At 53.6% G+C, this 15,756-nt stretch overlaps 5 protein-coding genes across 5 annotated transcripts; 2 read left to right on the top strand and 3 right to left on the bottom strand.

Annotated features, from left to right (window-relative positions):
• Positions 1–1,841: 1,841 nt before the first annotated feature.
• On the top strand, positions 1,842–3,185 carry CKM354_000850200 (uncharacterized protein; the record flags this gene model as incomplete). Its single annotated transcript, XM_044803881.1, has 1 exon — positions 1,842–3,185. The coding sequence occupies one exon, from the start codon at positions 1,842–1,844 to the stop codon at positions 3,183–3,185; it is 1,344 nt and encodes a 447-aa protein (XP_044659816.1).
• A 2,667-nt stretch (positions 3,186–5,852) lies between these two features.
• CKM354_000850100 (uncharacterized protein) lies at positions 5,853–7,770 on the bottom strand (the record flags this gene model as incomplete). The annotated part of the gene is made up of 3 exons (XM_044803880.1): positions 5,853–7,585; positions 7,641–7,673; positions 7,737–7,770. The coding sequence occupies 3 exons, from the start codon at positions 7,768–7,770 to the stop codon at positions 5,853–5,855; spliced, it is 1,800 nt and encodes a 599-aa protein (XP_044659815.1).
• Positions 7,771–8,227: 457 nt separating this feature from the next.
• Positions 8,228–9,256, top strand: CKM354_000850000 (uncharacterized protein; the record flags this gene model as incomplete). The annotated part of the gene is made up of 1 exon (XM_044803879.1): positions 8,228–9,256. The coding sequence occupies one exon, from the start codon at positions 8,228–8,230 to the stop codon at positions 9,254–9,256; it is 1,029 nt and encodes a 342-aa protein (XP_044659814.1).
• Positions 9,257–9,414: 158 nt separating this feature from the next.
• Positions 9,415–10,914, bottom strand: CKM354_000849900 (squalene monooxygenase; the record flags this gene model as incomplete). Its single annotated transcript, XM_044803878.1, has 1 exon — positions 9,415–10,914. One exon carries the CDS (start codon positions 10,912–10,914, stop codon positions 9,415–9,417), a length of 1,500 nt encoding a protein of 499 aa, XP_044659813.1.
• A 2,186-nt stretch (positions 10,915–13,100) lies between these two features.
• CKM354_000849800 (uncharacterized protein) lies at positions 13,101–15,679 on the bottom strand (the record flags this gene model as incomplete). The annotated part of the gene is made up of 2 exons (XM_044803877.1): positions 13,101–14,470; positions 14,521–15,679. The coding sequence occupies 2 exons, from the start codon at positions 15,677–15,679 to the stop codon at positions 13,101–13,103; spliced, it is 2,529 nt and encodes an 842-aa protein (XP_044659812.1).
• Positions 15,680–15,756: the final 77 nt, after the last annotated feature.

Genomic DNA, 15,756 nt, shown 5'->3' with positions numbered 1-15,756 from the left:
CACAGCAAGTCTCGTCCATCTTGTCGAGAGGTCGCGACGTCCAGCAGCCGGCGGAGGCGGAAAGCGGTCCTAGTTTCCATCCACACAGGCTGCGCCCATCCCCCATCCATCCACCGTCTGCCTCCTCCTCCTCCACCACCGTCAACGGCAGTGCTGCTGGGGACTGCTCTACCCGGGCTGCATGGTTCTGCTGCATGTTTTACTTCTACATCACAGCTGTGACCGGGATGGCATTGGCTGGAGGGGACCTGCGGAGTCGGTATCAGATCCATACGCCTCTCACCGGCAGCAGAAGTGACCGCGCCGTCTGTGAGCAGCAGCTCCGCATTTGTGAGCTCCGGAGTGTGCCTTTCGCACACCCGTCTCACAGCGACACCACATCTGCGACCCTCCGACACGGACGCGTTCCAGGGCTATATGTGGCTGCAAACGCGGCACGCGGGGGCATGAGAAGTCGGAAAGGGTGGGTCGCACAGAGTCGTCAATCTCGACTGTTGCAATGCGTGCTGTGCTGCGCGTGAGCACCGCGGACAGCCACCCTGATCAGGAGCTGCCTCCTTGCTGGACGACGGCCATCGCGATGGACGGGCATCTGGCATCTGCTGCTGCCAGTCTACAGCATACCACTGATAACGCGCGACAGGCAGACCGACGGACGAGCAGGCTTGGCGGCAGTGCCCAAACCGACCAGGCGATGCGCGCGCTCCATTCGCTGCCTCAGGATTGCCGTGTGCTGTGCTGTGCTGTGCGGCTTCTGCGCTGGTGCAGAGCCCTGGTTGTGCGCGATGAGTGGTTCATGCCGCTACCGTGCCTCTCGCGACTGCGTGACACGACGGTGGCTTAAGATTCGGTAGCGCCCTCGGACACAAAGCTCACAGCTACGAGTTGGCAGTCCGATAACCTGGTATTGCGGTAAGCGCTGCGAGCCACCCCGGCCCCTCTAGGCCCCTTTGAGTGGTCTCTTCTCGGGATGTGTTCTTCCATCGCCGGCTAGCGACATGATGGTGTCGGCGTCCCACCTCGCACGAATCGCCCATGTCGGCCTGCCACTACGCACCGCTTGGCCCTGTTGATGCAATGCTGGCGCACGGAGAATCTCACAAGCGATACCACCAGGTCCTACTTGCATTCTGCCAAAAGACGGGTCCTGCCAACCCTGGCCACTTCGCTACCAAACGCTCGTCTACGTTGTCGCTGCTTTCGACGCCTTCGTCCTGGTGCATCACCACCGAAACCAGGGTATCTCGATCTGGGAGCCAGTGCCTTAGCGCCTCGCCGTGTGTGTAGCTGTGGAGGACATTAAGTAAAAGGGACTATCCCTGCGCTAACACCATACCCACCGCTCTTCTTGGTGACATTGTGCACGACGCCGCTTCAGCGACGTGCCACCAGTTCCCCGTCGTCCTTTTTTCGAACTCGGCAAACACGAACAGGCTCACATTATCGTCTCAGCTGCCAAATCCGCACGCATGATCTTCGGGTGCCTCCTCCATCGTGCCCGACTTTCTTCGCCAGACGACCACTGGTCTCACTACACGCTCATATCAAGCCGTCATCTCGTCTCAGGTACAACAAGCCAAGAACAATCCGGTCTGCGTCCCGCACGCATTAGTCGCACGCTGCATACGAGCCTACATTTCGCCGCCCTGGCCGCAGATCCTCACGCCACTTTGCACACGCAGCTTTGCACTCGTCGAGCAACACCATAGATATCTCTGGTGTGCTGCTTCTTGCCGATCGTCAACTAGCTACCACAGTGAAGCACTCGAGCGCGAGCTGGAGTTCTGTTTCCAATGTCTCGCCCAGTGCCGATACAGCCCCCGTACGATGACCCAAACAGAATGGCGCAGACACAACGTATACCGACCTTCCCGCCATCAAATTATCTGGGCCGACCGGACCAACGAGCTTCTGGTCCCCAGCTGCCACCAATACATGCTATGAGGTCTGCACCTGAAGAAGGTGGTCGGCCAGTCCAGCTGCCGCCCATGCAGATTCCTCCTCATGGCCCAGTCTCCCCGCCCAGAGCTCCCTCGAGATCAATACCTGTCGCGCAACTCTTGACGAGTCCACCTTCACCGCCGCGTGCACACCAGCCTGCTCAAGCACCATATCATAGGCAATTCCACCCCGCACCCGTCACTTACGGCAGCTCGGCCGGCGAGTATCGAGCTGCGCCACCACTGCAATCACATCCATACGCTTCTCAACATCGGCTGGACCAGATTCCGGAACCATTGAGACAACAGCAATTTCAACAGCAGCACCCTCTAGAACAGTACCAACGTGCAACACAGCATCCCCCTCCTCCACCGGCCCAGTCCGAACGTGCTGCGTCCTACCAGTATAGCCCGACAAGAAGTGTCTTCTCCTCTCCCAAGAGTTATACGCATTCTCAGCCATCTCCTCGATCGTCATTTCCACCTTCGAGCCAAGCTGGATCTACACCTAAGTCGAAACCTCAACCGCCTCCACTCAATTACAACCTGGCCATTAGACAACAGCCTGCAGCAGCTCGCGCTTGCGGTTTCGGCGAGCGAGATCGCCGAGTCATTGATCCACCGCCTATCCTTGAGTTGAAGATCACTGACCAAAGTGGCTTACCTGAGCTCGACCCTAGTGGCATGCTCGCGCTGCACTGCACCTTACTGAACGCTGATGGCGCCGAGGATGAGACTGAGCTCACACCGTCTATGCCGGATATGCCATCTACTCGACGACTCATGGGCACGCTCGTCGCTTCACCCTACCAAGCCAAAGACGAAAATGGGCTTGCAGGCACCTTCTTCGTCTTTCCGGATCTCAGCTGCCGCTCCCCGGGCCAATACCGCCTCAAATTCAAGCTCATTCGTGTGGATGGAACCAATATGACGTGCGTCACGACCCACAGCAGTATTGTCTCGGACGCTTTCAGCGTGTACACCGCCAAAGACTTCCCTGGAATGCGAGCAAGTAGTTCATTGCTCAAGGCGCTGCGACGGCAGGGCTTGAACGTTGGAGTGAAGAAGGGCTCGGAGGCTAGAAAAGGCAAGACGAAGGTGAAGAAGTCGACGCAGGAGCACTCCGGGGGTTCGTCGGATGGAGGAAGCGACGATTCGGACGTGGAGATGGAGAGCGGTTCTGCGAGCGGTAGCCCGAGAGTAAAGTCTGGTGGCAAGAAAGGAAAGAGGAGAAGAAGGGACTGAAGAATGTCATTGACGAAGAGGAGTCGAGAATGGAGTTTTGAGCGACATGAAGAGGATCTTCTTGTGCGCGCCCTACTTTTCTCATTTGGTCTCGTCAGGCGAGCGCCTTCATGCACTCATCTACCAGATCCTGTTCTCTGCAGCCGCGCATGCGCAAAGCAGGGTACGAGCAGGTGTGGCTGTGCTCGCAACGCCGCGAAATGCTGCTCCCCAACCATATTGTTACACCAACACTCACCTGCACGCCTCGCGGGAGGACTTCCCGACGATTGCAAGGACTGTACGATTCATCCCGACGAACAATGTCTCTTTTGGCTACTCTGTGTTCTCTTTTGTTTGCTGGAATCGGACAACGAGCGAGCGAGCGGGCGAGGCGAGTCTACACTTTGGGCTTCCCGGGGCGGGTAACGATTTTGCAACGAACAAGAACACCGTAATGGTCCGCATGTATGGTGGCTATGTGTGTCTGAGAGCATCGCTTGGGCTCTTTACTTTTCGTTCTGACGAAAATATTCTGAACGTTCGGGCCAGGTTTTCATGTTACCCATGAACAGTATTGTAGCGTATTGTAGCACCCAGCAGTATCGATATCTCTCCTTCTTCTGCCCAGGCAGCTGCACTCAATTCTAAAAGGCCACATCCAAGTCGAAGCAGAACGTACTTCCCATTGCGGCGCACTTTCGAGGATGCAGCTGATCACAATCAGATGCGGAGAAGCTGTGATTCCTCCAACGGCGACATTGGATGGCCTTATCTCCGCCGCCGGTGCTCATTGTGCATCTCGATCTACATGCAATGCAGAGTCCAACCTCGTCCACGTTCAACAGGGGGTCACAGGATACAAAACGAGAGCACGAAATTCGGCCGGATAAAAAAGGTCACTCGTCGGCTCATGTGGTCGTGCCCTATCTTTCCTGGGGAGACAAGACATGAGACAAGATCGCCAGGATGACAGGATCTTCGATTGCGAAACTGTACTTCGGTGTACTTTGAATGCCGTGATCATCATCGTTGAATCATTTCAAATTCGTTGACTGATGAGATAGGTCGTAAGCTTCTCGGCAGTCCACATTGTTTAGGTGATCATTAGGTCGATTTGTTGTTGATTAGAATGGGCAAACGGCAATTTCTGGCCGACGCTCTAGCCAGGTTGGCAACCGAGTGAGTCTCACTGACTGCCAAACCGCGCATCGAGCTACTGTACAGTAAGCGGGGATGATGATGGGTTAGAACGTTAGAGATGAATACCTTTGGCGGGTCGAAAGCTAGTTTTGCCGTGCATAGCCAATGAGACCGTATAATCAGGAATTCGTTAGGGCAAGTGAGATCGAAGATCTTGTTCAAGGCCGAGAGTTGGCGATGACTGAACAAATAGTATTTGAACTCCTCTTTGTGAGAGACCGGTGAGAGGTGCGGACGGTACGAAGAGCGCGCTTCATCATACATGATCGAAAGCTAGATCCTCGTAGGCATGGTTTGTCGCGCCAAGATGACGCGGCAAGGACTAGGGCTGATGGACGATTTCCACTTCGTTGCTGACGGTCTGCGTGGCGGAGCGCTGGACTTTGGGTGGTGGTGGGTGACCTGCTAGTAACGTATGGTATCCCGCGCAAGAGTTTGTATCGAAGTAGGCTTTTCTGTGGGGTGAGTTTGCCATAATGACAGTCGGCAGATGCGGTCAAGGCCTGCTGTTCTGCAACGACCTATACAGGTTAGGGACCGGAGCAGTTGTGGAGCGGCTGTGCCCACGAGATGTATCGAAAAGTGCATCGCACACTCACAATGGTGCTGCAAGAGTATGTCACCCTCGACGCACCAGGTCAGTCCTGTGTTGCATCTGGCTCAGGCCTCTCGTGCGACTACTACTACCGGTACGGATGGTGAGATCCGGTTTTGCAGGAACCGGCGTAGACGACCGGAGTTGCTCAAAGAGTGCGTCTATTCGCGGACAGTCGGTCCGGTGGGTGGGATGTCTCTGACCGGGGATGACAGAGTTCTCCAGGTCCAGGACGCCCGCCTTTGTGACGGCATCATCACCTGCATCCGCTACGTGCGACTTGTCTCGTGCCGTGTCGGTCCACACTGACGCCCATCAACGCGAGGATGTTTGTTATCACTCTTTGACTCAGTCTTGCAGGATCATGGTCGCACCTCTTGACTCCGCCCCGTTATGCCCGCGCCAGAATCATTTCATGCCAGGGCAGCCCCAGTTTGAGCGGAGCAGTCTCTTGGCACTGGTTCACATACTCGAAGTCAGACTGTGGCTTGTTTGCAGGCTCGTGGTTGTTGCCAAGGTGGCCATGAAATCATTCCCCGGTTGGAGGTTCGACCGCTAGGCGAAGGCTCAGCAGGCTCGGCTGACCGAATTCGTGGTCCTGTGGCAACGCTAGATCGAGCAAGGAGGGAGTCGGTGAGAGAGGAAAATCGGTCAAGGCTGTGAACTCTAAGTTTGAATACCTGGTATCTCTGGCGAGCCAGCCATGTGCGCTGCATCCTGCAGCCAGGTCCCTTACGCCGTAACCTAGTCTTCCTTTTTATCGTCATCCACGCCAAACCCTGAACGCCAAAGCTTCGTAAGTCAAGAGCGTCGCTCTAAAATCAAGTAGACGGTTGGTACAATTGAGGTACGCGCATGGTCCACGGATAGCGTGGAGCGACAGGCGGCAGTTATCGAGCGGTGCCGTTGACATGGCCATTGCTGATGTTCGTCTCCTCAAGCATTCCCAATATTGGTGAGATTCGCCCGGAAGAGCTGCCCTTGCGTGTGATTTGGTCGAGCATCCGGGCACTCGCGGCAATGAACCCTAAGTAGGGCTTAGATGGGCTCAACACGCGACTGAGATATTCAGGATGGAACTGCACGCCCACGAAGTAAGGATGATCCTTCAGCTCAATGACTTCCATTCGCACACCGGTCTCATCCTTTCCGATGAAAGTCAACCCGTGCTGTTCGAGGCGCTCGATGTACTCTGGATTGACTTCGTAGCGGTGTCGGTGTCGTTCCATGACGCTGTCGTTCTTCAGCCCGTAGAGAGCACGGAGCTTGCTCCACTCCGTGTTTGGCTGCCAATAAGTTGGTTTGATCCCCAGTCGCATGGTAGCACCCATCTGGCCTGGATTGTGTTCAGGCATGTCGATGATGACTCGGTCGGAGTCCGTGCCATCGAACTCGTACGAGGTAGCTTGCGGCAGTGCCACACCGCATACTGACCGCGCAAACTCGATCACAGCAATTTGCATACCCAGACACACGCCAAAGTAAGGAACCTTGTTCTCTCGCGCCCAGTTCGCGGCGGCGATCATGCCTTCGGTGCCTCTGCTACCAAAGCCGCCTGGGATGAGGATGCCAGAAGCCGTACACACATCGTGCCAGGCCTTGTGGAAAGCTGCGGGGTCGCTGCGATTCGTCTGCTTTTCCAGGTGCTCCGCATCGACGTTCTTGACCCGCAGCTTCTTGCGGCAGTACATAGCAGCATGCTCGAGAGACTTGATGACAGAACAGTAGGCATCTGGCTGCTCAAGATATTTGCCGACAAGGACAATTTCGAGCTCTTCGTGCACGTGCTCCAACCCCAAGGTGAGGGCACGCCAGGTGTTCCAGATCTGCTCGCCCTTCTCGAGAGAAGCTGGTGATAAGGTGAGCGCATCTAAGCGCAGAGCAGAAGTCATCATCTGGACGAGATTCTGCTCATGAAGTAGAATGGGCACCTGGTATGTCGAGGGCATGTCCCGGACGGCCAGAACGTTCTGGTTTTCCACCTGACAAAAACGGGCAATCTTGTCAATCGCATTGGGATCCAATGGCTTTTCGCAGCGGCAGGCGATGAGATCTGGGATCAGACCAGCTGATCGCACAGCCTTGATGGCCATCTGTGTTGGCTTCGTCTTCTGCTCACCATGGATGACCGGGACATAGGAGACGTGTATTTGCATGAAGTTGTCGCGGCCTGCCTTTCGACGTAGCTCGCATAGTGCTTCCACAAATGCCATGCTCTCGATGTCTCCAACAGTGCCTCCCAGCTCGATAATGCACACGTCTGGCTCTTCACCACTGCCGTCGACAGGCACCTTGGCAACCCGAGCGATCCATTGCTCAATTTCTCCTGTGACGTGCGGCACAACCTGTACTGTCTTCCCAAGATACTCGCCGTTCCGCTCTTTGTCAATCACGTTTTTGTAGATCTTTCCCAGCGTGATATTGTTCTGGCGCGTGAGGGTGATATTCAGGTATCGCTCGTAGTTGCCCAGATCAAGGTCGACCTCGCCTCCGTCGTCCAGGACGTAGACCTCGCCGTGTTCGCGTGGGTTCATCAGCCCCGCATCGACGTTGATGTACGGGTCGATTTTGATGCTGGAGACCTTCAGACCCATAGTCTGAAGCAGCAGGGCCGCGGAAGAGGCTTCATCGCGTAAGTCTCGTTGCAGCACAGCGCGACAAGGGGAGCAGTATCATACCAATAATGCCCTTTCCCACGCCGCTGATGACGCCTGCCAAAGTCAATATAAAATCCTGCCATGTCCTGCTCGCCGCAGAAAACGCTCAGTACTCACCTCCCGACACGAGAACGTACTTCATTCCGCCCATGTTGAATGCTATTACACCTTGTGGTGGCCTGTCTCCGGTTCAGGGAGCGGAAAGAAAGAAAAGCCCTTCCACCAAGCAGGACTCGAAGATTTATTACCCGAAGGAAACGCGCCAAGACTTTCACGCGCCGCGGGACTAGCGCGTACCTCCGTTCGTGTTGCCTGGGTCCGACGTCACGTCTTCGTTTACGTCTGGTGTGAACATTATGTGTGCAGAGTCACATTTGCAGGCCCGGCATACGCTCATCTGTGTCAATGTAATCTTCAGGAAGTGAATTGTCCTCCAAGGACGCGGTCAAGCTCAATGCAGCTGTCCGATGAGCCGCTGACCTGCGGCTATTGCATCACGATCACGATCCATCCTGGCACGACACGAATCAGGTATAAATGTTGTGCTTCATCTCAAATGCTCTTGTGTGTTCCCATCTGCACTCTCCAACCCATTTTTGCCCTCCAGCATGAAGGGGTTCTCTCAGCTTCTGCCATTGGCAGCTCTGGTCGTCTCACAGGAGCAGCAGATCCCTCTCTACCCCGCTAATCAGAAAGCACAGCCACTGACGCTCGATGCCATACCACTGCTGGGCTTCGGTACCTGGAATCTCAAGCAGCCAAATACCAGCGAAGCAGTGTCTTGGGCCATCCAAGTCGGGTATCGCCACATCGATTGCGCAGCCGCGTATGGGAACGAGGAAGAAGTCGGTAAAGGCCTGGCTGATGGCTTGGAGAAGACAGGTCTGAAGCGTGAAGACCTCTGGATCACTTCCAAGCTGTGGAACGACCATCATGCCCCAGAGGCCGTGCAAGAAGGCCTCGATCTTTCCCTTCAAAAACTCGGCCTCGATTATCTCGACCTCTACCACATGCACTGGCCCGTCGCATCCGGAGCTGGCGGCAAAAATCAGATCTACTACCTCAAAACCTGGGAATCCATGGTCAAGCAGTTCGAAGCCGGCAAAACGCGCCACATCGGAGTCAGCAATTTCAGTCCCAAGCAGTTGACAGACTTGTTGAATAACACTTCCACGCCGCCACACGTACATCAATTTGAAACTCATCCTTATCTCCAACAGAAAGAGTGGGTTGAATGGCATGCGAAGCACAAGATCCACGTTACAGCCTACTCGCCTCTCGCAGGAACAAATCCAACGTACAAAGAAGGCGATAAGCCAGAACCGCTTTTGAGAAGCCCTGTTCTGCACAAGATTGCGAAGAAGCGCAGTTGCACGCCTGCACAAGTTGCCTTGCAATGGGGAATGTCGCGAGGCACATCAGTGATTCCGAAGAGCATACACAAGGAATACATCGAAGGTAACTTCCATGCATCAGAATGTGTACTCAAGAGGAAGGATTTCAAGAAGCTGGGCAAATTGGGCGAGTACTTTCATCGATACAATAATCCGTCGGAGAGCTGGCAGGTCCCGCTCTACGAAGGACTCGAGGACTCAGATGGAAAACACAAGCCGGCGACGTGGTTTAAACATCACTGAAGATGCCACAAAGTTATGGTTCTCATGAAAAGGGTATCTCGAATTATGACTATTTACACAATCTGTACACCTAAAAGTCCTTCTCTCATAATGTTACACCTTTGAAATGCTTCCTGCGATGCGCTAATCTGATCTGGATGGCCCACATGTCTGGTTCCTCATGGCCTCAATTCGCTGAAAATATATGGGAAGATAACAACACAAGCTTTCCAGAACACGCCAATGCTCGCAATAGCTCGAAGTGGGATGAGCAGAGGATTACCACTCGTAACATAGATCCAGATGGCGTATAATGCCACAGCAAAGAAGTGGTAGAACAGAACGAAAGGCTGTCGAATGATGCCTGCGAGGAGTCCAACAGGTCCGTCGATGCAATTTCCGCCAAGCTTGAAGTAGTGGAAGCAACCCATCTGGAGGGCCTTGAGTTGTGCATCGTCTGCTCCGAAGAGAGCATAAAGTGCTTGCGCGAGGATGTTAATCACGCTTGTCAGGCTCTTTCGTCTCCAGTGGAAGGTTCGCATCTGCTGGAGGATGACTTTGCTGTCACTCAGGTCTGGGACGACTTCCGGTGCAAGAAGTTCTGAAAGGAGCACGGCATCGTTGAAGGCGACTGTCATGCCACCACCGGTGAGGGGATGTCGCATATTCATTGCGTCGCCGAGAATGAGAAGACCTGGAGTCTTGTTTGTTGTCGGCGGTAGCCATGAGTTTGGCATTGATCGTAACCTGTCTTTCTCAATTGCTGCTGCGAATGAAGGCTGCACTCGTTTCGGCAACGAAGGTAGGACAACGTTCTTCAGGTGCCCTTTGACTCCACCGTTCTGGACGCTTGCCGAGGGCAAGTCGTTCGGGATATCAATCAAAGCTCGTGTTTCATGTGTGCCAATCTGGTAAAGTAGAACTGGCTTGCCATCTCCCAGAAGAACATGTCCATGATTTGGCATGGGCAAGTCCGCGTCGATGAGCTCAAGAGCCCAGAATTTTGATTTGGCCACAGGCGCATCTGATCTGAACTCTTTCCTGAACTTGCTCGCGTAACCATCAGCAACGATGGTTAGACTTCCAAAGTAAGAATCTGCTTCGCCGTTTCGCGTGGCCTGCACACCCAGGATGTCCCCCGTGTATTCGCCTCGAATAAGGTCTGTAGCCGTTGCTTCGACGACGGTCACGTTGGGGTTCGACTTTGCTTTCGCTCGCAGGTTTTGAATGAAGCGTCCGTGGTGGAAGGATCGTCCTTCTGGTCGTTTCCTCTTCGTCCCCCGATATTCGTCTGTGAGGCTCGTCTTCTCGTCTACTTCCGGTGTGTCGCTCGCGTTCATAGGATACGATATCCGCACTTCGTCCCCGTAGTATATCACATCGTAGCCGAACACCTTGATCGCATCAATGCCTTCGAGACAGTCTCTCAGTCCCAACGTCTGTAAAGCCTGCACACCCCCTGGCTGCAGTAATTCTCCCACAATGCGATCGGGCTCCTTCAGCGATCTTTCCAATAGTATGACGCTTCGTCCTTGATTCCCAAGCGCCCATGCGACTGCGCATCCAAAAATGCCGGCGCCCACAATTACCACGTCGGCTTCGTGGTGCATCGTTCGGTTTTCCTCGGCTCTGTGTGCGAGAGCAGGTCGTGCTGGTATGAGGGAGGAGGGTAGATTCATGTTGGGCGACTCTTGTATATGTCTATGCGCCTGAGTCGCAACCAATAGTGAACGTGTGATTGGGTTGTGGTGGGCGATTTAGAAGAGAAATAAACGTCTTACGACTTTTGGGTTGTGCCAGGGACCCATGAGGCAATGGCGAGATGCGAGATGCTCCGGACCCTGTTTTCCGATCTCTGGCTGCAGTCGTCGAGGAGATCCACGTCAGGCACGATCGAATCGGGACTTCCCGTTTGCTAGCTTTGTTCACGTGTGCTGCCTCACTTGTCGACCTCATCGCCACAGTGATGCTGAGCCACCATTTCGACTCACGCGACTGTGCTGCTCGTCGATCCATGCTGTCAGGAGTGTACCATGATGGCATACGGCATCTGGTCTGAGGCCACGACGTCGACATCCGGCCAGCAAGTTCCCTAGTCAACGATGTGCAATGCGCAAACGTCCACCAGTATTCCAAGGCGAGATGTTGTGCAGGTCCTCTGATAGCATAGGGTCATGGAGAAGCTGCCGAAGCTTGAGCTACACTGATTCGCTGCACGGCATCTCTCAACGTGCTGAGCTTGGCAGTTTGGCTCACCCTACCTGCCATTGCCGCACCAGTCTACGACTCAGCACATGGGCTATGGGAGCAGATGACGCCGAAGCATAATTTGACCATTGGATACGTGGGAGCCCGTACAAGTCTCGTCGGCTGGGGCCAATGGTATGCGAGTCAATTTGACAGGGCATTGCCAACCGATCTTTGGAGGCAGTCCCCATCGCTCGTCCCCAGGAGTTTGCATGTGAATCCGCTGATCCGAGACTTTGCGAACCCGATATGGTATAGCACGAGCTATCGGGAGCATGTCGACAGGCTTCCGACCAACTTGGGCGTAGCTGCGAGAAGACAGCTCCATATCGAGTGCAAGCAACATTACATTTCGCGCTCGCCATCGTGAAGGACATGGGCATGCTGGAGGATTCGCGGACAGGTTGGCCCTCTGGCAAAGAGACCTTTGATAAGTGAAACTGGACTGCGGCTGGTACCATGAGAATTCGGACATGCGGTATGTAAGCATCAGCAGCGGTTTTCGTGCGCTCGCGAAGCAGAACAAGCCTCTCAGATCCAGCGTCCCTGCATCTCACTATCATGCGAAGGCTCCCTGGCAAAGGAGTGGACTCGACGCACAATGTCTTCAGTTGTTGGTCTGCGGACACTAAGAATGGTATGCTGATTATTCAGAGAGGCTGTCCGTTAGACTGCGTTAAGACTACACCTCCCCAAGATGGACATGAGCCGTTAACGATGAACGCAGCTTCAGTGAGCAAGAATTTCACCTTCACCGACCTCCGGACTGTAGTCAACCCCACCGAACTCCAAAGAAGGCGCTCCGCACAAAATTACAAGGCACAAGCAACGGCGCACGGATCACCGCCCACACTTCACTTCACTTCTCATGCAGCCTCACCCGCCCCACCTACCGCTCCGCTGCACTTGATGCAGCCAACAATAGCCGCCCAAATCGCCCCGCACCCCCCATGCAACAGCAGTCTTAATGAAAGCTCCAAAAGTAGTGCGCCTCGACCAAGCTTCTTTGGGGAGTACAAAACCAATAGGGGATTCGCACATTGCATGAACCAATTGAAAAAGTACTAAGACACAAATTCAATTCGTACTACGCATATGTCGGTATAAGATATCGATCGGTCATGAATTCGAGCAAAATTGCGCACTGGAGTAGCTTGGTCTTTTTCCCTTTTTGCCTTTCTTCACTTTACTTTGTTTACTCTTTGCCGTTGTTGGGGGGTGATGATGAGTGAGGGACTGCGGAGTTCGAATCTCGTTTGCGTTTGTGAGGTAAGGAGTTTGTGATTTTTGCCATTGTTTGGTCGTCTTTTTGGGTTGTATTTGCGACTTCATCTGCTCCTTTATGCTCCTTGCTCTGGGCGAGCTTTGTTTTGGCCGCCAACAAGGCGTGCGACGATAGCGATGTAATGACGCCCAGTCGATCAGGAGAGTGGCGCAATGACCTCTTGTGAGGACTTTTCTTCAGGACATCTTAAGATATTTCGAAGCACAAGGGCGCGGAACTGATGGTAACAACACGATCTTGAATCGAAACTGGAAATGTCATGAAGGTGCTATTTCGCAGCTGTTGAGCATCACGGAGCCACGTATCTAGAGCTGACCTTTGAGCGACATCTATTTACAGCACACAAAATGTGGCTGCAAGCAATACCACGCCCGCGATGTTCACCCATCTTGGACTCACATGGCTCACCCCGCCAGTCTGCTGCGCAGCCAAAGATCCACCACCTGACGTTCCATTCGCAGTGCCATTCCCTCCGTCCAGCGCAATCTTGAACACCCAACTGTACATATCCGCATCCCTCACTTCCTCGCTGATCCTCAACTCCAAACTCCCATTCGTCAACAACCTCGAAGGCACCACGCTACCACTCATATTCCCGCCTACAATTCTAATCTCATCACCTTCCACATACGGTACCGGACTGTCCAACACCAAGGTCGCATTTGGCGGATACAACGTCAAAATATAAAACGCCTCTGGCGTCTGCGTGAACCGAAGCGTTTCACCTTCCTGTGGCGTAACAAACCAATATGTCGTATTAAATATCGCTTCGCCATGAGACTTGATCCATTTCCCGGCTGCGCGAAGATTATCCTGCTCGACTTGAAGAATCGTGCCGTTGGCCATGGGACCAATATCGAGGAGGAAATTGCCATTCTTGCTGACAATGTCGATGAGAGAGGTCACAATCACATCGGGTTTCATGTAAGCTTCAATGGGTGTGGCGCGGTTGTAGCCGTAGCTGTACGGGTCCATGCCTAGGTTGCTCTCCCATTTGCGCATTTGAACGGCATCGTATTTGGCATATTCGGGCGTGTCAAAGTCGCCTGGGAGACCGCAGCGGGCGTTGATGGAGACTTCGCGGCCTTTAGCGGCATTGTCATTGAAGTATTTGGCAGCCCATTCTGCTGTCATGTTTGGGCCGCCAATGTCGCACCACATTATCTCGGTGCCCATATCGGCGAGGATTTGCATTTCTGGCACCATGAGATCTGTGATGAAGTCGTTGATCGGGACGTAGCCAGTGTACGGCAATGTCTCATTCGTATATGGATTCGTGGCGTTTCCGCCTGGCCACGAGCCAAAGCCATATTCCTTGTAATCCGGATGAAACCATTCCGGCGTGGAGAAATATGTAGCTTTGTGGAGATGGGGCTGATACTCGTCTGCAGCATCAAACAGCATTTGCAGAAGATTCTTATGTGGAGGCAGAGCAACGCTCGTACGATTAGTAATATTTGGCGGAATGTCGAAAATCGCGTAACCTTCGTGGTGCTTGCTGACTTGCACGAAATATTGCGCCCCAGCATCGGCAAAGAGGTCGACCCATTCTTTGGGATCATAGGCATCGGCAGTGAACTGAGGGATGAAGTCGTCGTAGTTGTGATCGGGACCATATGTGGCCAGGTTGTATTCCCAGAATTCGCCCTTCGTCTGGGTTTTGCCTTGATTCATGTACCACCAATACCATTCCGCATATTGCTCTGCATACTGTTAGCGACGGCATTTGTCCCAACATGTCTTTACTACGGACCTTTGTCCCCGACGTTACCCCATCCTGGCACGGAGTATACACCCCAGTGAAGGAAGATGCCATACTTGGCACTATTGAACCACGACGGACTCTCGTGCGAGTAGATGCTTTCGTAGGTCGCCTCAAATGGGCCTATGCCGAATGTTGCGTTGAAGGTTGAGCTCGCACTGACTCCTGTCCCAGAAACATGCACGGTGGCCTGGCCCGATGTACCAGGTGCAGTGCCATCCTGATTGACAACACCAATGCTGACAGCTGCTTGATCACCCGGTCGAAGGCGATTAATGGTTGCAGGCACAACTGTCCGTATTCCAGGCCCTTCTACCGTAACCTGCACTCCATGCTCGGCCAAAATCCATTCGTCGCCGACATTGTTGACCTTTACGGAAAATATTTGGGTCTTATTCGTGCCTTCCATCCACATGCTGGTAGATCGTGCATGCTGTATGTCCACGCTGATTCCCGTGCCCTCAGCTGGGACAAGAGATATGGCGAATATGTGCAGTCTTGTCTCTTCAGCTGCACCTCCTGGAGAGCTACTCGATCCGGCAGTAACATTTGGCAATTTGATACTGGTAATTTCCTTCGTACTATCGACCCAGCTTATGGTTTGGAATATCATGGAACGATTGTAATCAATGCTCTCGTTCCTCAGATAGTAAGGAAAGATGATATCACCTCCATAAGGATATGGCCACGCCCAGAACGGATCAACGAGTATCGGTGCCACTGTTGTAGAGTTGTCGGCATATGTGGTACTGATGTTACCTGTTGCGATTGCTGTTTCGGCCGCTGCAAGCATATGAATGCTGAAGTATTTGCCCACAGGAGGAGTGATGACTTGGCCTTGCGCTAGTACATTATCATTACCAGTCTCGCGATATTGTGGGAAGTCGTAGTTTGTTCCAGCATAGGTAAAATTGGCCCGAGGTATGTATTCGGCAGGGTAGCCACTGTGAACTCCATCAAAATCCGCGTCACCGGGCGAAGCAGCAAAAGCCCTATTGTTCACCAGATCTGACAAGTCAATAGTGATAGATCGTGCATGTGCTCCTGCTTCGTTATCGTCGGCGCTCTTGGGGTTCACTACCAGACCACCTTGCCCGAGGACTAGTGTTATCAGGCCAAGCTGCCCAAGCACCAAACGAAAGCAGCGCATGTTGAAGCAAATGGCATGAGAGCTTGAGCAGAAAAGACTCGATGAAGAGATGGGGAGAAGCTTCGCATACTTGTACC

This window comes from Cercospora kikuchii, assembly GCF_019650295.1.
Source record: "Cercospora kikuchii DNA, contig_00005, whole genome shotgun sequence".
NCBI classification, from domain to species: Eukaryota; Fungi; Ascomycota; class Dothideomycetes; order Mycosphaerellales; family Mycosphaerellaceae; genus Cercospora; species Cercospora kikuchii.
The sequence above is the reverse complement of the archived record's forward strand: the minus strand, read 5'-3'. Positions and strand labels throughout refer to the sequence as shown.